General features: G+C 38.4%; 10 protein-coding genes and 1 pseudogene across 11 annotated transcripts, besides 1 other annotated feature; 6 read left to right on the top strand and 5 right to left on the bottom strand.

Annotated features, from left to right (window-relative positions):
- Positions 1–47: 47 nt before the first annotated feature.
- YOL155W-A (uncharacterized protein) lies at positions 48–182 on the top strand (the record flags this gene model as incomplete). Its single annotated transcript, NM_001184666.1, has 1 exon — positions 48–182. The coding sequence occupies one exon, from the start codon at positions 48–50 to the stop codon at positions 180–182; it is 135 nt and encodes a 44-aa protein (NP_878162.1).
- A 1,484-nt stretch (positions 183–1,666) lies between these two features.
- HPF1 (mannoprotein) lies at positions 1,667–4,570 on the bottom strand (the record flags this gene model as incomplete). Its single annotated transcript, NM_001183408.1, has 1 exon — positions 1,667–4,570. The coding sequence occupies one exon, from the start codon at positions 4,568–4,570 to the stop codon at positions 1,667–1,669; it is 2,904 nt and encodes a 967-aa protein (NP_014487.1).
- Positions 4,571–7,621: 3,051 nt separating this feature from the next.
- Positions 7,622–8,371, top strand: ZPS1 (Zps1p; the record flags this gene model as incomplete). The annotated part of the gene is made up of 1 exon (NM_001183407.1): positions 7,622–8,371. The coding sequence occupies one exon, from the start codon at positions 7,622–7,624 to the stop codon at positions 8,369–8,371; it is 750 nt and encodes a 249-aa protein (NP_014488.1).
- Positions 8,372–8,632: 261 nt separating this feature from the next.
- Positions 8,633–8,868: an origin of replication (ARS1531; Autonomously Replicating Sequence).
- Positions 8,869–9,785: 917 nt separating this feature from the next.
- On the bottom strand, positions 9,786–11,531 carry YOL153C (annotated as a pseudogene). Its single transcript has one exon. A coding segment is annotated over exon 1 (1,746 nt).
- Positions 11,532–13,711: 2,180 nt separating this feature from the next.
- Positions 13,712–15,574, top strand: FRE7 (putative ferric-chelate reductase; the record flags this gene model as incomplete). The annotated part of the gene is made up of 1 exon (NM_001183406.1): positions 13,712–15,574. The coding sequence occupies one exon, from the start codon at positions 13,712–13,714 to the stop codon at positions 15,572–15,574; it is 1,863 nt and encodes a 620-aa protein (NP_014489.2).
- A 1,083-nt stretch (positions 15,575–16,657) lies between these two features.
- On the top strand, positions 16,658–17,686 carry GRE2 (methylglyoxal reductase (NADPH-dependent) GRE2; the record flags this gene model as incomplete). The annotated part of the gene is made up of 1 exon (NM_001183405.1): positions 16,658–17,686. One exon carries the CDS (start codon positions 16,658–16,660, stop codon positions 17,684–17,686), a length of 1,029 nt encoding a protein of 342 aa, NP_014490.1.
- Positions 17,687–17,901: 215 nt separating this feature from the next.
- DCP1 (Dcp1p) lies at positions 17,902–18,597 on the top strand (the record flags this gene model as incomplete). Its single annotated transcript, NM_001183403.1, has 1 exon — positions 17,902–18,597. The coding sequence occupies one exon, from the start codon at positions 17,902–17,904 to the stop codon at positions 18,595–18,597; it is 696 nt and encodes a 231-aa protein (NP_014492.1).
- Positions 18,598–18,723: 126 nt separating this feature from the next.
- SPT20 (Spt20p) lies at positions 18,724–20,538 on the bottom strand (the record flags this gene model as incomplete). The annotated part of the gene is made up of 1 exon (NM_001183402.1): positions 18,724–20,538. The coding sequence occupies one exon, from the start codon at positions 20,536–20,538 to the stop codon at positions 18,724–18,726; it is 1,815 nt and encodes a 604-aa protein (NP_014493.1).
- Positions 20,539–20,896: 358 nt separating this feature from the next.
- PEX11 (Pex11p) lies at positions 20,897–21,607 on the bottom strand (the record flags this gene model as incomplete). Its single annotated transcript, NM_001183401.1, has 1 exon — positions 20,897–21,607. One exon carries the CDS (start codon positions 21,605–21,607, stop codon positions 20,897–20,899), a length of 711 nt encoding a protein of 236 aa, NP_014494.1.
- Positions 21,608–21,827: 220 nt separating this feature from the next.
- On the top strand, positions 21,828–22,412 carry PSF3 (DNA replication protein PSF3; the record flags this gene model as incomplete). The annotated part of the gene is made up of 1 exon (NM_001183400.1): positions 21,828–22,412. The coding sequence occupies one exon, from the start codon at positions 21,828–21,830 to the stop codon at positions 22,410–22,412; it is 585 nt and encodes a 194-aa protein (NP_014495.2).
- Positions 22,413–22,518: 106 nt separating this feature from the next.
- CTR9 (Ctr9p) lies at positions 22,519–25,752 on the bottom strand (the record flags this gene model as incomplete). The annotated part of the gene is made up of 1 exon (NM_001183399.2): positions 22,519–25,752. The coding sequence occupies one exon, from the start codon at positions 25,750–25,752 to the stop codon at positions 22,519–22,521; it is 3,234 nt and encodes a 1,077-aa protein (NP_014496.2).
- Between the last annotated feature and the right edge of the window lie 173 nt (positions 25,753–25,925).

The following is a 25,925-nucleotide window of genomic DNA, read 5'->3' on the forward strand; positions in this document are numbered from 1 at the left end:
CTATTATACATAATGTTTTTACTTTTGTACCCTTTAATTTCTAATGAATGTTTTATGGAAGCTTCAATAAATGCGTGACTGGCTATAGTTGTCGGATGGCAATCCATTATTATGTATACCGTATTATTAAGAGTGCAACTAGGCCCGACTATAAATCTAACACTCAGATCCTTGTACTGTAATGCATATTTATTTTTTCACAAGTTGCATGCTAATAATACCATGATATTTTTTGAAGCCTTGAAAAATAGTTCAAGCAGCTACGATATCATGAATCAATATACTCATTGCAGCCTATGTAATATATATAGGTTCCGTGTTACCACTCGTTTCTGATATTTTCGATATGGCTACACTGGGTTTTTCATGATGGAAATGTGATACTACCAGTTCCAATATATTTATCTTCCTTATCTATATGACACGCTGTTATTTTAGTTCAAGTCAGTGTCCAATTGGGGTGAGTGTCACGTGCACAACGACGGTAGTCGTTGGATGTGCTAAATGATGTTCTACTGCCAATGACTGCAAATACGTTCGAAGAGTATAAAATCGAAGGAAACGAATTAAGTTGCCAATCCTTACTGTAACTATAGCATGTTACATATATGTACCATAAGTATCACATTAAGGTTTCGCCATAGCCATGTGCCTATATTAAATAGAAATATCACATGGCGATCCACGGAATGTTTATAGATTTTCTTCTTTTGTCTATGGCCCGGGCGAGACATTAATTTATCTTGCTGAAAAATTCGAAAGTTAAAACTCAATTATGCGTGGGATTTCTCAATTAGGTTACCAGAATTTCAATCTGCTGAAGAATTATGTCTTAAAAAAAAAAGTCCCGCCTCAAAAAAGCCAAAAAGGGTGTGACTGTAGATTGTGGGTTACTTGCTGTCAAATGACATGAAAATCTCTGCCTGCATGATCCCTGTCAAAATTCGAAAACACGCGGTCATAAAATTGTGCCTCAAAAAGATATCTTTTCCTGCGGGTTCTCTTAGTAAATGAGGTTAGGTTGTTTCCTATTCTTACGAGATTTCCCTTGTTCTCGCCGCTCACATCATTGTCGGTAAGATCTTCCGTAGTGGCAGGTCAAGCAGTGAGGAAGAAAGATCGGCAGTAAACTGATAAGAGCCAAACCGAAAAGTTTCTTATACGCAAAAACGCTTTGAAAATTCTCCAAGAATCCTATTTGAAACTCTTATTAATAAATAAAGTATAAATATAATAAAGTTTATTGTGAGACATGTCGCGATAAGCACCCCTTGTCTTTCTTGGAAGGGAGAAATTTGTAATATAAAGCCAAGTGTTCAGAACTCGATTTTTTTCTGACCAAAGAGCGGAAGCTCCACTATAAAAGTTGGGAGGTACTTTTAGGTTCTCTTAAGTTCGCATTTAATTATGGCCTGAACGATTTTACTGTGGACAATAAGTGAAATAAGTGTCCTTAAAATGTGTACGATGTGTACACATCAACCTAGTCTCCCCTTCATTGGCAGAAGAGGGAACCATTTCATCCAAAAAGAATAAAAAAAATAAAAAAAATCCAAATATTAAGCTAAAAAAATACTTAACTGTTTACACAAAGCGTATATAAAACGCATATTAAGAACCTATCTCGTTTCAGAGGAATAAACTTTTAATTCCTCAGTTAAAAAAATTAGTTAAAGAAAGCAAGAACGAAAATACCGACCAATGCATTCAAAGTATTGGCATTCAAACCTGCGGCAATACCCTCGGACTGGACAATGATACCAGTAGAGGTCTTTATTGGAGCTGCAGATTTGGAGTATGTGGAAATTGCACTAGAAGCCTTGGAAATGGCAGTAGTCAATGAGGTTGCTTTAGAACCCTCAGAAGTGACAGTAGTGTATGACTTTGGAGAAGCACTAGTTGCGGTGACGGTTGAAGTAGCTTCAGGTATTTGAGAGGTGATTATCTTGACGTTACAACCATTGTCATCACATTGAGTAACAGTGGCAGTAGTGTATGTCTTAGGGGCAGCACTGGTTTCTGAAGTTTCTGAAGTTTCTTTAGGAGCTTCAGAAGTGACAGTCTTGGTGCTACATCCATTGTCATCGCACTGAGTAACAGTAGCGGTAGTGTATGTCTTTGGAGAAACAGTAGTGGTTGTGGCTTCAGGGGCCTCAGAGGTGACAGTCTTAGTGTTACAGCCGTTGTCGTCACAGTGAGTAACGGTAACAGTAGTGTATGATTTTGGAGAAGTAGTAGTTGCTGAAGTTTCTTCAGGACATTCAGAAGTGACAGTCTTGGTGTTACAGCCATTGTTGTCACAGTGGGTGACGGTAACAGTGGTGTATGATTTGGAAGAAACGGTTTCAGTGGCGACGGTACCGGTAGACGTAGTTACATGACATCCGGTCTCATCGCAAGAAGTGATAGTGGCGGTGGTAGATGAACATGGTACGGTTGTGGTAATGGTATAGACGTTACCGTTCGAATCAGTTGTTTCTGAACAGGAGACAACTACTGTGCTTGTGGTTGTTGCATATGTTAATGTTGTGGTATAAACAGATGGGGAGCCGGAAATCAAGGTGGAAGCCGTTGAACCAGTCACGGAAGCACCGAATGAAGTGGAAGCGGTTGAACCAGTTACGGAAGCACCGAATGAAGTGGAACCGGAAGTAGAGTTGGTAGCCCCTGATGTGGTAGATGTGGATGAGGGTGTAGCGCTGGAAGCAACAACACCTCCGTAATTTAGATAATAAGCATAGGCACCAGCAAATGTTCCTTCGGAGACGTTGAAGCCAGAACTGGAGAACCCAGTACCAATAGAGAAGGAGAATTGTGAGTTGCCTTGTGTTGCAGTTAAAACACCAGTAGCACTGTCGTAAGAAAGAGCAGTGACATCTGCTGTAATGGCGATTTGGTTTTCACCAGTGTATCCAACCACAGGGATAGGAGTAGTGTTGGTTTCGGTTGGGTCAACGGCAAGAACACCTTCACCCTTGAATACAACAGTTTGGCCAGTAAAGGTGTCTGGATAGTGCAAGTAAAGGTTGCCAGAGATGATGTTGATTGTACCACTTCCAGAAACTGGTTCGACAACGACGTAGGTACTGCCATTCTCAAGATTTATCTCACCGTTGTTGACAGAACCTGATTCAGCTCTACGCTGCAAACCAGAGACGGAACCACCATTGAGAATAGCATTTGAGAAAGAGAAAGCACCAGAGTTAGAGTAGGGAGAGAATGTGACTTCGCCCTTTGTGGACTCTGATAGACTCAAAGAAATATCACCACTGTTATCGAAAGAGCCTGGAGTGAAGGAGTAGGCAGATGCGGAAGAAGCAGCAGGCTCTTCAGCGTTAAAGGTACCAGATACATCAAAGTTTTCACCAGAAATGTCGAATTCGGTACCTGGGTAAGTTGGCTTAGACTTTTCTACGAAAACGCCACCATGGATTATGAAATCAGCAGAGAAAACGTATTTGTCACCATCAAGTAGGGTCAACTTACCACCTGCAGCGACTTCGACAGCTTCAGTTGCAATGACTGAACCGGTGAGTGTGATGTCACCACTGATGGTTGTAGAAGGCAAATAAATAGTACCATCGCTGGAAGAAAGAGAGTTGGAAGCAGTTGCAGTTGCACTAGAAGCCGAAGAGGTAATAGAACTTAAGGTACCGGAGGTGATAGAACCAGAGGCAGTGGAAGCCGATGAGGTTGATTGAGGAATTGAACTCGAGATACCTGGAGCAGAAGAAGCTGATGAACCGGAAACGGAGGAACCAGATTGTGTAACAGAACCGGACGTGCTGGAGGCTGATGAACCGGAAGCGGTACCAGATTGTGTGATAGATGATTCAGATGCTGATGAGGATGAGCCTGATTCTGTGACAGAACCGGATGAGCTAGGAACCGAAGAAGCGGAGCCTGATTCTGTGGCAGAAGATGAACCGGAGACTGATGAGCCTGATTCTGTGGCAGAAGATGAACCGGAGACTGATGAGCCTGATTCTGTGGCAGAAGATGAACCGGAGGCGGATGAGCCTGATTCAGTGGCAGAAGATGAACCGGAGGCGGATGAGCCTGATTCAGTGGCAGAAGTTGAACCGGAGACTGATGAGCCCGATTCAGTGGCGGAGGATGAGCCTGATGTAATGGAAGTAGATGAACCGGAGACTGATGAGCCCGATTCAGTGGCGGAGGATGAACCGGAGGCGGATGAGCCTGATTCAGTGGCAGAAGATGAACTGGAGACTGATGAGCCTGATGAAGTAATAGAAGATGAGCCGGAGACTGAAGAGCCTGATGAAGTAATAGAGCTCGAGACTTCAGAGGACGAGGTTGATGGAGCAATGGAGCTCGAGACTTCGGTGGAGGATGACGTTAACTCAGTGAGAGAGCTCGAGACATCAGAAGTAGATGAGGTCAACTCAATAGAACTACTGATGGAAACGGAACCTGATGAAGTTGACGAAACGGCGGTGGAGCTGTTACTAGCGATTGAGGAACTGTTGGTATAATATTGGCCCAATGCACTTTGGGAGTAAAGGACCAAAGCCAAAGCGGCTTGAAGTTTATTAAAGCGATTGAACATCTCTTTGACAGGCGAGATCTTACCAAAAAGAATCAACGATGGGTATTTGTTGTTACTGACTTGAGAACCAGAAAAGGCATAAACCTAAGATAATGGGATGGCAGAACCGATACTAATGAGATGAATATGAAGCTTTTTATATGCTTTTTGCAAGTGTGAGCGGACTCCGAATACGCAACTGCGTAGATTAACCGCTGGGCTAGCTTAAATCTCCTACGGGCACTTCTGCGGAAGCATCCGCAAGTTCTGTGCGCGCGCGTTCCTTGCAACGAACGGGGGGGCATTTTAATGAGTAAACAAAGATATTCCGCTGCTAATAACAACAAGAGACCCCCTAAGCAGTCTGCAAAACCGTGCAGGACGTGGTCTAAGCTACTTTGATAAGATAGTCACAGGAACCTTTTTGGAAAATTAAACTATTACCGAAAAAAGCCACAACACAGGGCCTAGCACCAAGCATTTTCACCCAATTCGTCATGAAAAGTCATTATTACCTTATTTCCAATTGGAGAGTTAGCCAGGAATCTCCGCTCAGAATGAACTAGCAGTATAAAGAAAAATATACGACTTGGATAAAGAGGAATGCTTTAGTAAGCTACACCTCACTTTTCGATGAAAAGGAGTTAGTGGTTGCCTTCCGTGAGCGCGAGATATTTATTTTTATGTTCCTAAGGCGCGTGTCTACCTCGTATTTCTGCAACGCGAGCACGGTTTTCTGTTGAGGAGTGGCTGGTAAAGGCCCTTTAAAAATACCACGCCATTTTAGTAGGCCCTACTAACTAATTCATAGCAAAATTCAGAACTTATCCATTAGAAATAAATTGCGGTGCCTACGAAAAGAACGTTCCCTTGGCAAAATTAAAGAAAAATTAAACGTGATCGGTCTATCGAGCAGGCCATTGAAGCATATGTACAAGCACGGTTTGAGTGCTTAGAATTGAACAGTTATTACAGTTCTTAACACTGTTTCTCTAAAAGTGCAAAAAAGGCACGGTCACATAGACTAATCTTGCAGCGGTTCCAAGGCTTATTTGTTGAGTTGGGTTAGTGGAACGAAGTAGCAGTCAATTCCAACGTAGATCGGTATATACGTTCAAGCCCCCCTGAAAGTTGCCGAGGCCAAATGGAGAAAATAAGTTGTTCCCCTCTTTTTATTAAGAATTAAAGTGTTCTATTTTAGATTGATTTCCTACCATTGGTTTCAACTTCTCTCTCTGATTCAGTTAAGCGACGGTGTTTTTAATTCAGATTTGATTGTCCGTCTCCATTTTTTGGTAAGATAAGTGTGAGCAAGTTTGAGGGGTTACTACTGACTCAGAAACCGTACTGCTATGTAGTACTTGCCTTCGTCCTACCTAGTAACTATTATTTCTACCTAGGAAACATTTTAGGGTATGATCTACCCCATTGCGGGGTGCCTTTTTCTTACGTTAGCGAGTACTCGAATGAGGGTGAAATGGCATCGTCATTGATTGCCGAGGACAGACTCCCCAACATTGAGGTGTTTATGGTTGGCCTTACTGATAAACCATAAAAATACGGTCCGATATGTGTAGTGGTTCCGTTATATTTTTGGCATGGTAAGCATGTATAGGTATATGCTACATTCAATTATCTGGAAAGGCGGTTTTTTAAGCTCATTTTCTTTTTTGAGCTTATTCTTGAAGATAATGCTATCACACGTGCATAATAAAATAGTAGCTTTTTCTTGTAACTGCGCTCTTTTTTAGCCGCATTCCAATTTAGCCTTAAATCGTGAACGTGGAGATGATTATTTCATCTCAACTAACTTGTATAACCTTATTTGCGTAGTCTTCGCGGGGTAATTTTTGATGGTGTAAACTTTTACCATAGAAATACGATACTCTACATGTAGTTTTGTCTATTTAGTGAAATCCGACAAACTGCGACGGCTAGCAAGTTCTTGCTTGTTTCTCACTAACAGCTTATTCTTTCAAGGAAAGGTGTATAATTAGTTCGACAAAATTCAGTCCGATTCCAAAAATATGGTTGCTGAATCGAGAATCAACTATTGTTAATTGACTAGCAGTCTTCTTGCTAGTATATATGACATACTGGTGCAAATATGGCATAACATCAAGAGGCAGTCATCATATCTAAAGGATACAGAAATGGAAGGATTGATAATGTAACAAGGTAATGAACGACAATATGTAAAATGAATGAAAGCCTCAATAATATCATACAGACAAAAATCGATTCCCTTTTGTGAATTTTTTTTTTTGTATCCTCCAGGAGAAATTCATACCTAATGAGAACAGTGGAATCCCAACACAATTATCTAATTTTTTCATCTATTTCTCATAGATAAAATGAAATTTCAATAATTGACCAATATTCACCTGGCCCATAATCAATCGCTGTAATAAAATCTCCAAAAAGGGTAAAACTAAACAACTTTTAAAATGTGAAAAATTAAGTAAAGAAAAAGATAAGAATAAAGTCCAACAAGAGTCAACTGCTTGAAATTTTCAGCTGAAGTGGAAAAGAGGTGCTGATCATTGAGTGCCAAACGGAAGTTTGTTGCTGCCGCAATGTCAATGAAGCATTAAGCTCTGACGTTTTGCCGTTTCTTTTTGGGCAGTATGCGATCAATTTATGCTAGCCAAAAGAAAAAAATCGTATGCGCGCTGAATCAGCCGTAGCTAGCTGTCGACAATGACATGGCGGAAGCGCTGTTTTTAAAGGCTTCTTATAATTGACCTTCAGGGTTAGGACCCTGAAGGTTTTTTGTAGCCATACTGCTTACAAGAATGTAACCTCTTTGGAGGAAAAAGAAATTATACTTTCTTTTCCAGATCACGAATCTGTTGAAGTACTGTTCTTTTCCGTGGCTTGAACCCTCTACAAGAGATCTATAGACGCCGCACATGCTTTCAAATAGAGCTACATTCTGGTCCTTCAATATATCAATTAGAAACGTATAAAAACAAGACAAAATTACTGTCATTGGGGGAGAACAACCCATCTAGGAATTGGGATTGAGCAATTAAGATAGAAAACCAAATCCACACACAACTACTAAACATTATGAAGTTCTCTTCCGGCAAATCTATCATCTTTGCAACTATTGCTTCTCTAGCTTTGAGTGCTCCTGTCACTTACGACACCAACTCTACTGCTGAGTTACAATCTCCTTCATCTCAAGAAATTCTGGGTTGGAGTCACGCAACTTTTCCTACCATTTACCAAACCTGTAATGAGACGAACGCAAGAATGTTGAATGCAGCTTTTAAGGATACCGCTGAAATCACCGCTTATGGTAAAGATAGACTTTTGAACTATGGTGTCGATGACGTTTACTACAAAAGATGGTTTGGTAATGGTAGTATTTTCACCGTCATGGGTGTCTTTGAGCAATTGATGGAGGCTTCCAAGGGTGCCATGCTCATGAGATGTGATGATATTGATGGCTTGTGTGCAGCTAATCCAAACTATTACGCTGGTCATCACCGTCAATCTGCTCCAGCTGAAACTGTTATTTGTGATTACTTCTACACTTCCAAAAAGCCACTATCAACAATTTGTTTCGAAGGTACTATTGTCGATGTCGGTCCAAAACATTATGCAGGTATTGATATGTTACATCGTTACTTGCACGTCCCTACCATGAGTATGGATGGATATGTTGGCGAGTACGCGGAAACTCTTGAAGAAGTTGTGGACTACACCCAGAACAATGCTACTTACGCAGTTAGAAACACCGACAACTATCTTTACTATCTCGCTGACGTTTACAGTGCTTCTGTTATACCTGGTGGCTGTCTAGGTAACTTGTAATAACCACATCATTACTTCCACAGAATATGTTTTCTATACCGTAAATATTAGTTCGTTTATGTTTTTAAAATAAATTGGAGCTATTCTTTTTCATTGAATTAGATGGTATTTTTTATATGATTGCAAACTTTGACGAGAATGTACTGCTCATTATTTTTCGTAAACTGCAAAAAATTGAGCACAATATAAGTATCTCAGTGCATTGTATACGTGTCGAGTAATGAATCAAACAATAGCATTCTTCTTCTCAATTTTACAATAGTCTGAAACAATTTAATGACAAGTTTATCATAATTGTGTTATTATTATATTTATATTTAGAGGCCTATATTGCGCATCGAACTTTTCAAAATCCGCGCAAAATTATAGAATTCATCATATATAATGAAGGAACTGTGTTCCTGAAAAGAACAAAAAAAGGATTAACTACAAAATGAAACATAAATATGTCTTTTATCAATTAAATTAATGATAATTTATTCTTACCGAACGTTTTCTTCTACCAAGTTTTTCGCCTACGCACCTACATTTCCTCTTTTGAATTTCATGGCAATAAATAGTAAAGAAATCAATGATCGTCTTGGTTTTATTAAAAAACTTGAGAATAACATAACCCTTTAATAGGCCAATGCAACTGATAGAACACCAGAAAAAGTTGTAATGCCAGTGCGGCTGAACAGAATCTGTGGTAATAGATTTCGGGTATAATGCGCAAATTAGGAATACTCATATGTTCAGATAGAATAAATAATAAAGAGACCTTCAACATAAAAAACTAATAGGACCTTCATGGGCAAAAAGACAGGATTACGCTAAAATATACTTCAGTGATTTTCTGTTAATATGCGAAAGAAAGACACATAAAATATTGGTGAACAGGGCAAAAAATTTTAGATTTGTCAGTCAGTGAACAATATTTCAATTGGTCACTTATAGAAAAGATTATTATAATTACCCATGTTAGTGTCGCCAAACACTATTATGAAATAAAGATAATATTCTATTAGCAATGGTCTCAAATTAATATGAACGGGCATCATTGGCACAGAGTAACCATTTTAAAATAAAAAGAGGGCAGGAACTCTCACACATTTCGGTACGAACAAACTGATATACTATATCTATTAAACCGTAATTCCAGACGCGTAATACTACAGCATAATCTTCAATATAGATATGACAAGAAAAGAACAAGTTTTTCCATAATAAGTATCCCATTTTACCTACATTTCCCTTCTTCGGTATGTTAAATTATTAATATTCTTTGCAATTGTTGGCCGTTGAGTAAAGTTCTAATTTCAAAAATACTAGACTTTGACTGAAACGTTATAGGAGTTTTAATATCAATAGACCGTTTGGCCAAGACGCGTTCAACATATACACTGGTCTACCATTATATAAAAAAATTCGCCCATTAATCATGGCCATACTCGTTGACATTCACAATATATTCATAGACAAATGCTACTGCTGAAACGTGTGAAGATGCTGAAATATGTTCATTAACAGAATGTATTGTCCTTAGTTGGTCAAATGGAAAGATACCTGCAACAAATCTATAGATGTTTTTGCTTAATCCCCAGTAATACTTGGTATCGGTATTACCAGAAAACAAGCCACCCGTAACGTAGACATCTGCATCTTTCTGCTCAGCCAAAATTTCGTTTTGAAACAAGTTTTGAACAGTACCTGCAAAAATCTCCCAGACATGTCCTGAAGTTGGCGATACTGGTGCTGGTTCTAACATTTTTTCACTTGCTAAAGAAATGTGGCCAAGTTTTGTTTCCGGGATGATAATCTCGTCATGGAATGTCAAACCATACCCGTGCTTTTCAGCAATAACTCTGGCCCAATACAAATCATTTTACACAGTTTCGTTCACAGATGAATGAATATCCACTCTATGGTTAACAATAAAGCTGGTCAATCCTGGCAATGCATTAGCCTTGACACCGCCATTAATGACATCGACTGCTCTAGTTGTTCTTATTAGGTCACGAATGTCAGGGTGCGATGCAGCAAATTCCGTCAAAACCTTCCTTTTCCCTTCATCCACAGGTGCTTTTAAGATTGCCTCCCTGACATGTGGTGGCAGAAAACCTGAATGCTCGGCAGCACATTGTAATACATCATAAATGGGGTTATCAAGTGAGAAATTATAATCGAATGGGTGATTTTCCATCATATATATCAATTCTGATGCAACACCAATGGTAGTATGGTCAGGTTGTACGGATGAATGACCACCATGACCATGGATACTAATCCTTACGTCAACGTAACCCTTCTCAGCATTTACAGCAGCTGCAATGTAAAGGTTTTTATCCAGTCTTAGGAGTCCAGCACCTTCATCAATAATGGAAAACATGCTATCCGGGCCATACCTTTCCAACAGAAATGGTGCCAAGACTTTAGCGCCCATAAAACCGCTTGACTCCTCATCAAAGCCCAGAGATAATATAACGGTCCTTTCAGTCTGATAACCATCGGCAAGCAGTTGTTCTATACCCTCTAACTCAGCGAGCATTAAGTTCTTACAATCATTGGAGCCGCGACCCCAAACATAGTCCGTTTCTTGATCATAGTGACCCGACAATGGTGGATACTGCCAAGAATCCCATATTTCCCTGTTAACTGGCACCACATCTTGATGTGCCATAAATAATATTGGTTTCAAACTCGGATCTGTACCTTCCCATGTATATAATAGACCCAATTGGTTGACTTTTTCCACCTTTAGATGAGAGTGAACAAGAGGAAAAGTCTCTTAGAAATATTTGTGAAGTTTGAAGAATTCTGAATAGTACTCTGGGTCATCGTTTGGAAGCGGGTTTGTGTCACTAATTTCTGTAGGAATTTGAATGGCACCAGACAACTTTCTTATTGAGTCTATTTTGAATTGCTTATCGTTCAGAATCAAATTCACAGACTTGTTAAACGATGGACGATATACTTGAGGCTTTTTACATTGTGGAGAGGCAGGAACGTCAAAAGTGGAATTTGGGACGGGTTTGGTAAAGCTGCTGATATAAGCTAAGAGCAACGTCAATAAACCAATTAATGGCAGACCAAATTTTTTACACTTAGAATAGGTAGAGGAGGTTGGCTGCTTAGAAGAAGGATACACATCCGGAAGCGGAGCGTGATGAGTCTCTGTCATATAAGCGTTTTAGTATATGGGAGGAATGACAGAGTATAAGCCGTTATGGTATACTACTACGAATACATAATTAAGAATAGGGTTTTAATGTAGTTGCTTGTATATCTTCTATGTTCCCCTTTTTAAGCACCCCTTAGAAAATATATATTGTCGAGGATTTTTCTCCAGAGACCATGAAATGAAAAAGAATCCGAAATATGCACTCCTTCGACCAAGGCTTTAGAGCACCCTCATTTAAAGCCCGACCTGTAGTGCATATGCAAGATTAAGAAAAAGAACAGAGAGAAAAGTCCGCTTTACCATAATGTTAATTTATTCTAAATGCTCTCATTGACTTTTATTTCACCGACCCTGAGTCAAATTTTCGACCATGTTATATACATGCTATTTAGTAATCAAGTGATTAATTTTACCGAACTCAAAGTTGCAGCCGCAGAAAATAGTCATCTGATAATCTTATATATAGATCCGACTTATTAAAGGACATAATTTTCAAAGAATCGGGTACGTGCCTAATGCAATCATGTCGTGTCAATCAACTTCCCCCATACTATATCATTGTTTTACGCCACGTTAATAGGAACCAACGAATTTCTTAAAGCCAATCCTTACTGCTATTTGCAGATGGACTGACGGTTATGCATTCACTAACACCCCAGGTCTTACCGTACCACATATTTAGGTGCAATACTAATCAATTGTCTCTTGAACAGTAACGACGAAAGTATGAACTTCTTATCTATGCTATCTTCAACGTGATAGTTTATGCTACTTTGCAGATGTTTGAGTTAACCTGCTAAAATATATTAAAGCAGCTATAGTTATTTTGAGTTGGTCTATACAACTTCAGGAAAATGTCGTTTGAATATTCCTGCACAACGCTGGGATATTTACAACCAAAGATGCCACTACAAATAATAATGACATGTATATGAGAACATTGCAAACGATTAACGCTGCTCACTTAATGCTATGTAGACTTCAATATATGTCTTTGAAAAACGCTTTTCCACAATCACAGGATAGCAGAGGGATGCCTAGAGGAATACTCCCCGGCTAAAAATGCCTGAGACTGCCCATATATTCCCACGGTAATTATCCATATAATAACGAAATTGAGTTTTCTATAAGTAACATCAGCCCATCACCCATTTATTTGTTCTATAGAATACTATACTCTTTTGCTCCAGTGTCTTACCTCAAGTGGACGCGCTCTCAGTGCCAAATACAGAGACAACAAGGACCTGGAGAGTTGTTCATAACAAAAGTTTCATCATGCCACCAGCGTAATGACAGCCGCAGCAGTGTTTGACCAATTGAACTATGATAAAACTACATTATGGTTTCTGACTATGTCTGTACATCCATGCATCATCTTTTGAAGTTTTTATTTTGATAGCATCCTATTTTGTGACTCTTACTTTACAAGAACGCCAACATAGGGAGTGATTGATATTCTCTGAATTTATCTGGATACAGCCAATGACATCCTGAAATACCTATAGTGACAGTAGCGCATTTCCTGGTCATTTATTAATGGTTTTAGACACAAAATGAAGATAACAGATAATACGAAAGTATCTTAAACTGCAAAGGGGATCTATACGCCACGACTTACTGAACATCTCTGACCAATAGAAGATCCCTCAAGTTTATTAGGCAACTACAGTATGTTATTACAAGAGCATACGCCTGTATTTGGATGGCCAATGAACAAGGAGGATATTTTTTCCACATATAAGTGACCGCCATTAAACAAGACATGTTTGAAATAACCTCCTTCTGTCATACTATGTGCTCACTATTTTCAGAAAATGCGGTTGAAAATCCTCGTCTGCGCAAATTGAAAAAGTCGATATACGTTTCAAGTAACGCAGCCGAAATGCCCGTTTGCCAAGCTTATTATATTTGGAAAAGTGTCAAATTATAGTGCTCGCATCTGGATGTACCGCGCATATTTCTTAGTTAAGCAGGATGTATAACTGCGCATTAATACGTGAGCATTTGCGCAAATTCACTTCTTAAAATCTCTGAAGTACTTCTTCATTATGCACTCGTTTGTTCTCAAGATCATATAAACCATGCCTTTATTACCAATACTAAAAGTTTTTTATTGCAAGTAAAGGGATATTTCAAATTTTTATTTCAAAGTTTATTTATATACATCGATAAATAATAAAATGATTGAAGAAAGAGATTTGGTTTTAAGCAATGGTATCCATTGTATTGCTGACATCCACTCCGAACTATACGCCAGGTTAAAAAAAGAATCGCAGGCAGCGACACCATGGGTGTACCAAAAACAATACGGAAAATTCGTCACTTACTTTGTCGCTGTGATAATTTTTTTGTCTTTGATAAAAAAGCTGGCATTTATGTATTATGATTCCAGTGAGGAATTTCTTCCAGAAAAGAAGAACTCGCCGACTACCCCTTCTGTATTCCTTGCTCGAATAATGACGAAACTTGTCGCATTCAACAGATACATTTGCTACAGGAAATTTCCCACGTTGATATTTTCTTATTTAGGTATTCCGACATCTGTGGGTACTTTTTTAGTAGTAATGGCTACCACTTTATACACACTTCTATACTGCTTTGTTCCTCATCCATTCTACAGACCTTGTGCAGGATTTGGTTCGCCGCCTTTGTCTGTTCGTGCAGGCATAATGGCAATATCTTTGGTTCCGTTTGTATTCTCACTTTCCGGGAAGATCAACGTTATAGGTTGGTTGGTTGGGCTTTCGTATGAAAAAATCAACATATACCACCAATGGGCATCCATTCTTTGTTTATTCTTTAGCTGGGTTCATGTCATTCCCTTCCTACGTCAAGCACGACATGAGGGAGGATATGAAAGAATGCATCAACGGTGGAAGGCATCCGACATGTGGAGGAGTGGTGTCCCACCCATCTTATTTTTGAATCTGCTATGGTTATCTTCGCTGCCTATTGCTAGAAGACATTTTTATGAGATTTTTTTGCAACTTCATTGGATTTTAGCTGTTGGATTTTACATTAGTTTGTTCTATCATGTATATCCCGAATTGAATTCCCATATGTATCTGGTTGCTACAATTGTGGTTTGGTTTGCACAACTGTTTTACAGACTAGCTGTGAAGGGTTATTTAAGACCTGGTAGAAGTTTCATGGCCTCGACCATTGCAAATGTCAGCATAGTCGGCGAAGGATGCGTAGAATTGATCGTCAAAGATGTGGAAATGGCCTATTCCCCAGGTCAACACATATTCGTGAGAACTATTGATAAGGGCATCATTTCCAACCATCCATTTTCTATCTTTCCGAGTGCAAAGTATCCCGGAGGAATAAAAATGCTGATTAGAGCCCAGAAAGGGTTTTCTAAAAGGCTATACGAAAGTAATGACGACATGAAGAAAATTCTTATTGATGGGCCTTATGGTGGAATCGAGAGAGATATTAGAAGTTTTACCAATGTCTACTTGATTTGCTCTGGTTCAGGTATATCTACATGCTTACCTTTCCTGCAAAAATATGGCCCCATACTCCATAAGACAAACTTAGAAGTTATTACATTGGACTGGGTGGTAAGACATAGGGAGGATATATCATGGATTAGAGATGAAATGTGTACCCTCTCAAATAATTTGCGCCAGTTATTTTTAGATGGGAAAATTGTGGTTAGAATTTACGTCTGCTCGGACAGTACCGTCCCTGGTATTATTAAAACTTTCCCTCAAACAATAGACACCGCCAGTGACCAATCTGATTTAGCTAAAAGAGAAAAAGATACCGAATTCGGCCAGGATGATACTGAGTCAAATTCAACTTTCGACAAATCCAATAACGAATATAAAGGTCTCATCACCATTATTCCTTCCAAACCTGATTTGAATCAGGTCATTAATGATTACCAAATTGGGTTCAGGAACTGCTTCATTTGTTCAGGTTCTGACAGCCTAAGGTATACCGTCGGAAATTCCGTGGCAGGTTTACAGGCCAAGGTTTTTTCTAACAAAAATGTCGAAGAGTGCTATTTACACAGCGAGAGTTTTGGCTACTAGTAGGAAACAGATGGCATCCACCATGTGAAATATCATTCAAGCATTTCGGCAAAACCATGTAAATATTTGATTATTAGCGGGTAAATATGTAATAGTTATGCACTTTAATTCTTTTGTTCATCTAGAAGACAATACAACGCATTTCTTGGCTAACCATCTTACAGCCTTGAGGGTAAAGGGCGGGCAAACGAACAAAAGTACAAAATTTCCATCCTTGTTTGATAATCATTTCCTCGGACCAGATAAGAATGAGCAGCCGAAATAAACGGTAACGTGATTAAAACCGCTAGAAGAGTGTTTTTGTAAGGATGAAAACCTCAGTGAGAAAGTTGACAATATAAACATTATCAGCTTTTCTCGCCCTCTTTTGCACTTCCTGCAACATTACTTGTTCTGCAGCTTGTTTCTTCCAAATATATCCATGCTCTCGGTGTGCCACTTCTGGGGTTTCTCACCAATAACAGAACATATCCAGTATAATACATACACCATATTCACACCCTATTTCATATCATTAACCTCTTCATTTTTAAATGCCAGCGATTACTTTGACTTCTAATCAAGAACGCGAAAAAAAATTACCGCGTGAACTATGTCATATTTGCGATTTTAGGTACAATAAATATTATCATTATTATATTATGTTTGCATGTAGGTTCTACAAATACATTGTTGTACGCTATAGTTTCCTTTCAAAACTAGAAAGAATTCGTAACAAAATAATCTCCAATATTTTATAGCACCTTATTAATATCAATGCTGCAATACCTTCTCATTTCAACAATTGGCCCTCACCTCTTTTGTACAAAAAACGTCGCCATTGATAAAATAAGTAAGAAGCATATAATTGGAATGTCCATTACGTAAAAGAAAAAAAATCATGTGTACATATTACGTAATAGAATACGGAATTTTCTCGCGGAAGTAGATCTTCCGTGGAAAAAAAGGAAAAAGTCCGATCAATATTGAAAAAGGGATCCTTAGTTTCCCAACTATATAAGGAGGAAAAGTCTATCTCTGTAGCGTTGATATAACGTGTACGATTTTCAAACAAACAGATAGCAGTATCACACGCCCGTAAATATGTCAGTTTTCGTTTCAGGTGCTAACGGGTTCATTGCCCAACACATTGTCGATCTCCTGTTGAAGGAAGACTATAAGGTCATCGGTTCTGCCAGAAGTCAAGAAAAGGCCGAGAATTTAACGGAGGCCTTTGGTAACAACCCAAAATTCTCCATGGAAGTTGTCCCAGACATATCTAAGCTGGACGCATTTGACCATGTTTTCCAAAAGCACGGCAAGGATATCAAGATAGTTCTACATACGGCCTCTCCATTCTGCTTTGATATCACTGACAGTGAACGCGATTTATTAATTCCTGCTGTGAACGGTGTTAAGGGAATTCTCCACTCAATTAAAAAATACGCCGCTGATTCTGTAGAACGTGTAGTTCTCACCTCTTCTTATGCAGCTGTGTTCGATATGGCAAAAGAAAACGATAAGTCTTTAACATTTAACGAAGAATCCTGGAACCCAGCTACCTGGGAGAGTTGCCAAAGTGACCCAGTTAACGCCTACTGTGGTTCTAAGAAGTTTGCTGAAAAAGCAGCTTGGGAATTTCTAGAGGAGAATAGAGACTCTGTAAAATTCGAATTAACTGCCGTTAACCCAGTTTACGTTTTTGGTCCGCAAATGTTTGACAAAGATGTGAAAAAACACTTGAACACATCTTGCGAACTCGTCAACAGCTTGATGCATTTATCACCAGAGGACAAGATACCGGAACTATTTGGTGGATACATTGATGTTCGTGATGTTGCAAAGGCTCATTTAGTTGCCTTCCAAAAGAGGGAAACAATTGGTCAAAGACTAATCGTATCGGAGGCCAGATTTACTATGCAGGATGTTCTCGATATCCTTAACGAAGACTTCCCTGTTCTAAAAGGCAATATTCCAGTGGGGAAACCAGGTTCTGGTGCTACCCATAACACCCTTGGTGCTACTCTTGATAATAAAAAGAGTAAGAAATTGTTAGGTTTCAAGTTCAGGAACTTGAAAGAGACCATTGACGACACTGCCTCCCAAATTTTAAAATTTGAGGGCAGAATATAAACTTTAAATGAAAATAGATAATATTTATATATATTAACGTTATTACAATTATTTTTTATCATCTAGTACATCTCTGCGCATTTTTCTCTTCTATATACAGCTTAATATGTCGAAAACGCGAAGCAAGAAAGAAAAGAAAATTGACGAAAAAACAATAGAGAAACGTTCAGATAAGCATTTATCTTTGCAACACATCACAAGAAAAGCTGTGCACAATGACCGGAGCAGCAACTGCAGCAGAAAACTCTGCCACACAGTTAGAATTCTATAGAAAAGCTTTGAATTTCAACGTTATTGGGAGATACGATCCAAAAATAAAGCAACTACTTTTTCACACACCACATGCGTCACTGTATAAATGGGACTTCAAGAAGGACGAATGGAATAAACTAGAATATCAAGGTGTTTTGGCCATATATTTGAGAGACGTCTCGCAAAATACAAATCTTCTACCCGTCTCCCCACAAGAAGTAGATATTTTTGATTCACAAAATGGTAGTAATAACATTCAAGTAAACAATGGTTCTGACAATAGCAACAGGAATAGCAGTGGAAATGGGAACTCTTATAAAAGTAATGATTCGCTAACATATAATTGCGGCAAAACTTTAAGTGGAAAGGACATATACAATTATGGATTGATCATATTAAACCGAATTAATCCTGACAATTTTTCTATGGGCATTGTTCCCAATAGTGTCGTAAATAAAAGAAAAGTATTTAATGCAGAAGAGGATACACTTAACCCACTAGAGTGCATGGGGGTAGAGGTGAAAGATGAATTGGTCATTATTAAGAACTTGAAGCATGAGGTCTATGGTATATGGATTCATACAGTTAGTGATAGACAAAATATCTACGAACTAATAAAATATCTTCTGGAAAATGAGCCAAAAGATTCTTTTGCTTGAGCACAGAGGTGAGATGCCCAAGTGAGAATTTTTTTTAAATAATGATGTACTTTAATACAATATATATATATATATATATATATATATATATATATATATAAGGAATGATAACTCTATTTAAGTAGATTATGACATTGTAGTAGAAGAGGGCGTGCTACTTGCGCTCTGTTTCTTCTTAGTCATTCTTTTCTTTTTAGGAGCTGGTGTACCGCTCTCGCTTTTTTTTGCATTTTTTCTAGGTCGCTTAACCTTTGGTTTATCTAAATTATTATTATTATTATTATTGTTACTGGTGGCATTGTTACCACTCCGTTTATTTGCGTTTTTCATGGCTCCACCATTCTGTTGTTGCTCCAAGGCCTGCTGTTGTCTTTGAAGTAGCTGTTGCTGTGGAGTCAATGGTGCTGTCATCGATATTCTAGCGTTGAAGGGGGTTGGATTGATGTTTGCACTTAAAGCCTGCTGTTTTCTTTTTTCTTTATTTATTCTCCATTGTTCAATAAATTTCAGCCTGCTAAATTGATTATTATCGTTACCCATGGTAGATCCCACTGCAGCCGCAGCCGCTGCCGCTGCCAAAGCTACTTGATTGCCATTAGCCAAACTGTTATTCCTTGTATTTGATGCGGAATTCGAAGTTGAGGACGAAGCTCCACGTACCCCGTTGGAACTGGAGCTAGCAATCTCCATCGCATTCTTGGTTAACGAAACAGCAAACGTGGAGTTGGTTATCGTTGTTGTGCGTTCATTCATGATCAACATCAACTGTTCATAATTTGAACTATGTTGCGGAAATTCATCGCGTTCTTCGATATGCCCTACAACGCCCTTCGTGCCTTCTCTCGTAGACTCAGCACGATGTTCGTGAATGAAGGATTTTTTTTCACTATCCCAATGAGGTTCTGAAAAAGCTGTTTCCTCCAACATGTCTCGGTGCTCATATGGATTTAATGGCACACTTAGTGACAAGTTCCTCTTGGTAAGTGTTAAAATTTCAGATTCAAACTGTTGATAAATGCTATCAGAAAACCTGGCATTATCTGCATAAGACATCATGTCATAATACGTCGTCAAATCATTAGGCTTCAACAATGTTCGATATACTCTAGGTCGTTTGAAGGATGCCTTCTTATTTGCTGTGTTTGCGCCTGTATTTGCCACACCACTATTAGGTTCGGATGGTTGTTGAATCTTGGAATTGTCCTGTGTGCTATTATTATTTGAAGGGGAAGAAGAGCTGTTCAAATTAGGCTTGTTCTCTTTGGGGGTGACATCAACTGTATTAGTATGGTCATAAACCTGTAAAATAAGATTTCCTTCGTAAAATTGGATATTACAGTCCCTTAAGACTTCCATAATAGCATCAGGAATCCTTCCTCTTGCGACGTACTCTAAAAATTCTTTCAAAGTTTCGTTATTTTTGGTTAATATTAAACCGTCACTAGTCAGCTCGGGTTGCTTTTGCTGCTGTTGTAACCTGCTATTTGCAGGAGCGCAAATCTTATAATTATTCTCATAAATATGAAATTCAAAACTGTGTAAATATTGCTCATATTTTTTCAAAATTGAGTCTGCATCTTCCACAAAATTGTAAAGTCTTTTAGGTCTTTTGTTTAAGGTCATAAGCATTTGATAAAACTGAGCCTCATAGTTTTGGAGTGCTTGCTGTTTTCTCTGTTGTTCGAGTAGTCTTTGCTGTAGTAATAATCGTTGTCTTTGCTGCAATTGCTGTATTTGCTCCCTGGTTAAAGTCCTAGTACCTTCATTGGCATTACTATTACTGTTTGTCCTCATAACAGGATGATTTACATTTGCTACCGCTGGGTTCATAGGAGGTGGTACATTAACTGGACTGCCTGGCGAACCCATATTGGATGGTGTTGCGTTCACAGGAATACCAAATACATGGGGATCGTTTCCTGTCGGGCTATTGGCACTCATCCCTGAAATATATAGGCGCAAATTAACCGTAACTATTCCTTCCTAATCCTCTTGAAGGCTACTTTTCTCATTCTTTTATCTCTGCTGGTCGATCATCTTAACACTTCTTCATGATTAATGGTCGTCAGGTATCACGAGCGGGTAACAGAACTAAGCAGTTATAGCGATCCCAGTTTTACTTTAAAGATAGTTAGTTAGTTATTAATGGTGCGGATAACAAGAACTATTGTCACTCAGAATCTTATACAGGTATGGACATGGAACATTGGGTCATATACATAAGAAATAAATTATAAAGAAGGGTCGAATCAAACATAAGCGGAGAATAGCCAAATAAAAAAAAAAGATGAAAAGAAAGCTATGTAGCTTTCCACATGTCTTGCATACCAAGGATAGATGTGACAACACCGGATAGCGCAACATACTCTTCGTTGCTAGACAAGTACCCTAGGTTGTTGAGGACGATGAACGAATCTGCAGCATCCCAGAATAGTCTTCTTAACGCGGTGTACCTGTCTTGGTATGCCTTCCCTAGTACCTTCTTGTGATCCTCATGCTCATCGCCTTGGCTTTGTGATTTTGCCTTGACAAACGCAGCAATCTGGGCATGAGATGTTTGGATCTTACGAAGATCCATAGCCAGACCACTTAGGAGGCCGAACAGCCAACACCAATTGGACCAGCGAGGTATTTTCTTACCGGTAAGAACGGTTACAGGAATCACTTTCAAAATTCTCAAAAGATTGACTTGATCTAACGACAAATATGCAGCAAAGAAGATGTTTTTCAAAACATTGCAGACTCTAACGACGTTGTCGCTGGCCAACTTGTTATCGTAGAATTTAGCAGCTGCCTGCAAGTGGTTTAAAGGCTTCAGAAACCTCAGAAATTTTCTGACTGTGGTAAATTGAGCTTGTAATTGCCTGGCCAAGAGAGATGAGTTCTGTACTGCTAAAAATCTTGCTAAATACTGCAGTAATCTGAGAACCTTTTCTCTGCCAGCTGAGCCATCTAGAAATTTGACGAATCTCGTCACGGAGGGATGATATACCAGTGTATCACAGACCATATTGATTATACTATTACTTGATGAAGTCTTTGAAGTAGTAGATGGAGACAACGGTTTTTCAGTTGTTGGAGTCACTTCCCTTTTATATCTATAAATGATATACCCATCGCTTCGGGTTCTCCGAGATAAATGCCGACGCGTAGTGAAAATCGCAATGGAATTGATGCCAACTTTGTTCTTGGTATTATATTTTTACAATAGAAGGGCAAGCATAGAAAGGATGGGTTACTATGACATTGATGATGTCCTAGCAGATGGGACAGAGTTTCCTTGTAAATTTCAATATGATATTCCTGGTCTTGGTTATTTGGAAAACAACCCAGGACGACCCATAACGAAAAACACTAAACTAAGCCTGCCACTATGGTTAGCAAGAATCCTTGCAATTGTGGGTGGTGACGAAGCCTTGGTAGATGAAGAACCTGTACCTTTTGTGGAACTCCTGCCACCAGATATGTTTTCTACGAAAGTTATGAACGCTATAAAGACCGATCCGGTGGCTCTGGACTTGCATTCCATAAATTCGCATTTCTTCAGTCTAGCCATAAAATGGATAATGTTGTTTAGCGAAAAAGAACTGGCCAATGTCGTTAGTGAGCTACTTTTGCAACGTGCCCAAGAACTTAATCATCATGCTAGTAGTTTATCGATTGATCTCAATGCAGACTCGACCGGAAAAAATTCAGCGAACACTAATATAGCAACTAGCACATTTTTACTGAAACTAGAAGAAATGGAGAAGGAGATATATAAAAAGTCTCATGAATCTTATAAGGACACGAAAAGGTGGATGTTTAAAAAATAACACATCTTTTTCTTTAGAAATACACTATATAAAATAACTATAAAAAAAAGGCAACAGTATAATATTAAGTTTCTTTAAAAGTCTTGATTCTAACCCTCGCCTCTTCTTAGAACAATCCGTCGTTATCATCATTATCATTGTTTTCGTCGTTGTCATCGTTTTTATTTTGTTCCGAACCGCTCATTTGAGCTTCTTCCTCATCACTATCTTCAATAAATTCATTCGATAGTTGAGATTTTTTGCCCTTATTGTGAGAAGGCTTTTTCACCACATCATCGTCATCCTCGTCGCTGTCGGAAAGAGTTTTTTTAGCAGCTTTCCTTCTCTTAGATTCACCGCTATTTTTAGTTTTTGTTGACCTCTTTCTTTTTTGTCTTGGCTTTTCTTCGTCATATTCATTGTCTTTATCAGACAGATCTGAATCATCTTTAACATTATGTTCACTTATGGCCATGGCTTCTCGCTCCTGGATTAACTTTTGTGCCTCATCTTGTAGTTTCCTATACTCCTCTGCCTGTTTTTCTAACTTCAAACGCCTGGCTTCCTCCTCCTGCTTCATCCATCCTTGCTCTTTTAATTCATTTTCTTCCAGAATTTTACGTGCTTCATCAATTTTGGCGCTTTGTTCCTTCTCAAATTCTTCTTGCTCATTCAAGGAACGTTCTAATGCACTTTTCATAGTAGTTTCACCCAATTGTATACGTTGTTCTAGTTCTTCCTTAGGAATCATATTGAATTCTTTTAGGTCGTTCAATTCTCTAAATAGTTCTAAACCTTCTTTTAAGCCTTCCAGGGAATCCTTGATTTGTTGAACCGTCCTAAATTTGGGATTTGATCTTCTTAATGTCTCTGCTATTTGAAAATGCAACAAAGCTATATTAAACTTAACACTATGAATGAACTTGCTCTTAGAAGACTCCTTCACGAAAAGATCCAAAGCAGTTTTGGCATTTTCCAAGGCTTTTTGATAAAAATTCACAGACCTTTCCTTAATGGCACGTGCGTACCAAGCTCTACCTAATAGGTTCAAAATATGTGGTCTTGTCTTTTCATTGTCAAATTTTTTTAGAACTAATTCATAATTTTCGATCGCCTTACCATATTCACGCATTTCCAGATAACAATGGGCAAGGTTCAGTTGAACATCTTCATTGTCTAAAGAATCTCTTACCTTCCTTAAAATTTCTAGAGCTGGTCCCAATCTTTTGCTTTCTGCAAAAATTATGGCAAGACCTTGAGCAGCGAAAATATTAAATGGATCAACTTGTAGAACTTTTTGATACAACTGGATGGCTTTCAAATAAGAATGCTTTGATTTTTCCTGTTCCTTTGGATTCCTGGACTTTTTACCGTCTCTGGCAATTGTCACATATAGATTAGCTAGAGAAATTAAGGCATATGCATCGTGAGAATTATACTTTACCAAAGTTTCCTTGTTATGGGTCGTACTCTTTTCATTGTTTTTTCTTTCCTTGCTGTTTTTCAAGTACCAACCATAAAATGAACGAATCTCCAGATCAGACTTGTTCAAATCTAATAGCTTATTCATTTCTGTACTCATATCTGAATCTTCTATCTTAGATTGTGCAAACTTGAGATATAGATTTCTTATTCTTGCCGCAATGTAAGCTGGATGTAAAGACGTCACCTGGGAATATATAGATTCTGATTTTTCACAGTCGTTTTTCTCATTAGTTCTTGCTATGTTATATTCAAGTGTAATATTGACACTTTCATCTTTATCACTCACTTTTGCCTTTGCTTGCTTAAAGAGATCATCAGCCTTTATAAAGTCACCGTTAATGAAGTGGTAACATGCCAAATTATTGAGCACTTCCAACGGAATTTCCTTTTTAATGAATTCCATTTCCTCCAAAGCTTTGGAAAGATAATCCAATGAAGTTTTATATTGGTTTTGTAATTCATACAGCTGAGAGATAACTAGGTAAGCTCTAGATATAACTAATTGGTTCTTTGTGGCAAGCGTTAATTTTAGGTATCTCTCCAAATACTTTAGAGCTTTTTCATTTAAGTTGCTTTGTTCTTTTGCTGAAGTGTTTTTGGCTGTCTTGGCATCAAAGGCCTTGCCTGCATAAAGCATACCCAAGATATAGTTTAATTCTTGTAAACTTTCATTTGTCTTGTAAAGATTCTCGAAAGTGATGATACTTTCCTCCAACAAGTTATTTTTAATTTGGGTTTGACCCAGCCCTAATTTCGCGAGCAGGTTATCTTCATTTTTCTTTAAACTTTCTTGAAACATGATGAATGATTTACGATAATCACCTAATGCATAATGCGCTCTACCACACCAAAATGAAGATTCAGATAGAACAATTTTGGCTATCATCGGACTCATTTTTAAAATCCTATGGTGATAAATATCCAAAACAGTTTGATAATCACCTTTGAAGTAGTAGTACGTTTGTAATAACGTCAATAAAACAGGATTATGCTGGTTTTCGGAGAAAATGTTGTTCAAGTCACTCAATGCCTTTGTAAAAGCCTCCTTGAATGTTTTATCGTTTGTAGAATTGGTGAAAGATTCGCGAAATTCACCCAATAATACTAAAATGGAGGCACTCGTATTTTTTGGATTTAGTTGTAAGGCTCTCTGCCACGATTTGATAGCCATCTTAGAATCCTTTAATTGCCAAAAACACAGACCAATTCCAATACGAGGATCTGGTTGCAAAACAGGGTTGATGACCAGCAATTCTTGAAAAATTTTCAGACTGGCCATATAATTTTTCTTCTGATAAAGCAATTTCGCTCTTAAAAGTAAAAACAAGCAATTGGGTTTGGATTGCCTACCAGACCTGTGGTCTTCAGCATGAATACTCTTTACAAAAAGGTCGGATGTTTCCAAAGCCTTGTCATAATGACCGCGCTGGTAGTATAACTCGACCGTGGCTAGCATATTTCCAATCCATGTGGGGTCGAACCCAATAGCATCCTTTAGGTTTAATTCAGCCTGTGTCAGTTCATGCTCTTTCGTTTCCACACTCAGCGATTGTCCCTTTGCTAGATTTAAATGTGCCCAGGTCAGAAAAGTGTGTAGTGAAGCCCTTTCAGAGTTTTGGAAAACATCCAAGGCCATTTCAATTAGCTTAATACCTTCGTTTGTTTTTCCGTGGTTGCAATAAGCAAGTGCAATGGTCAACCAATGTTCTTTTTCAGAATTTTCCTCAACTAAAAGAGTCTTTAAATCTGTTGGATCATCCGGCAAGTCGGTTTCTAAATCGATACCGACCAATTCTTCTGAAGCCTTTAATGGAATATCTAAGGACGTTGGCCATTCCATAGAAGGGTAGCCTTCCACCTTCATTGCGTTTGTCATGTTTTTTTTTCTTGCTCTCAACACAAATGGACCAGACAATTAGAACTTTGCACAGAAGTGATTGTTAGATAAGACACTATGGTACTAATAACAACTGTCTATCTACCGTAATATTATCTTTTCCTATAAAATGAATAATTTTTCATTCAAAAAAAGTTCGATTACGGGTAACG

This window comes from Saccharomyces cerevisiae, chromosome XV (genome assembly GCF_000146045.2).
Source record: "Saccharomyces cerevisiae S288C chromosome XV, complete sequence".
In the NCBI taxonomy this organism is placed as follows: domain Eukaryota; kingdom Fungi; phylum Ascomycota; class Saccharomycetes; order Saccharomycetales; family Saccharomycetaceae; genus Saccharomyces; species Saccharomyces cerevisiae.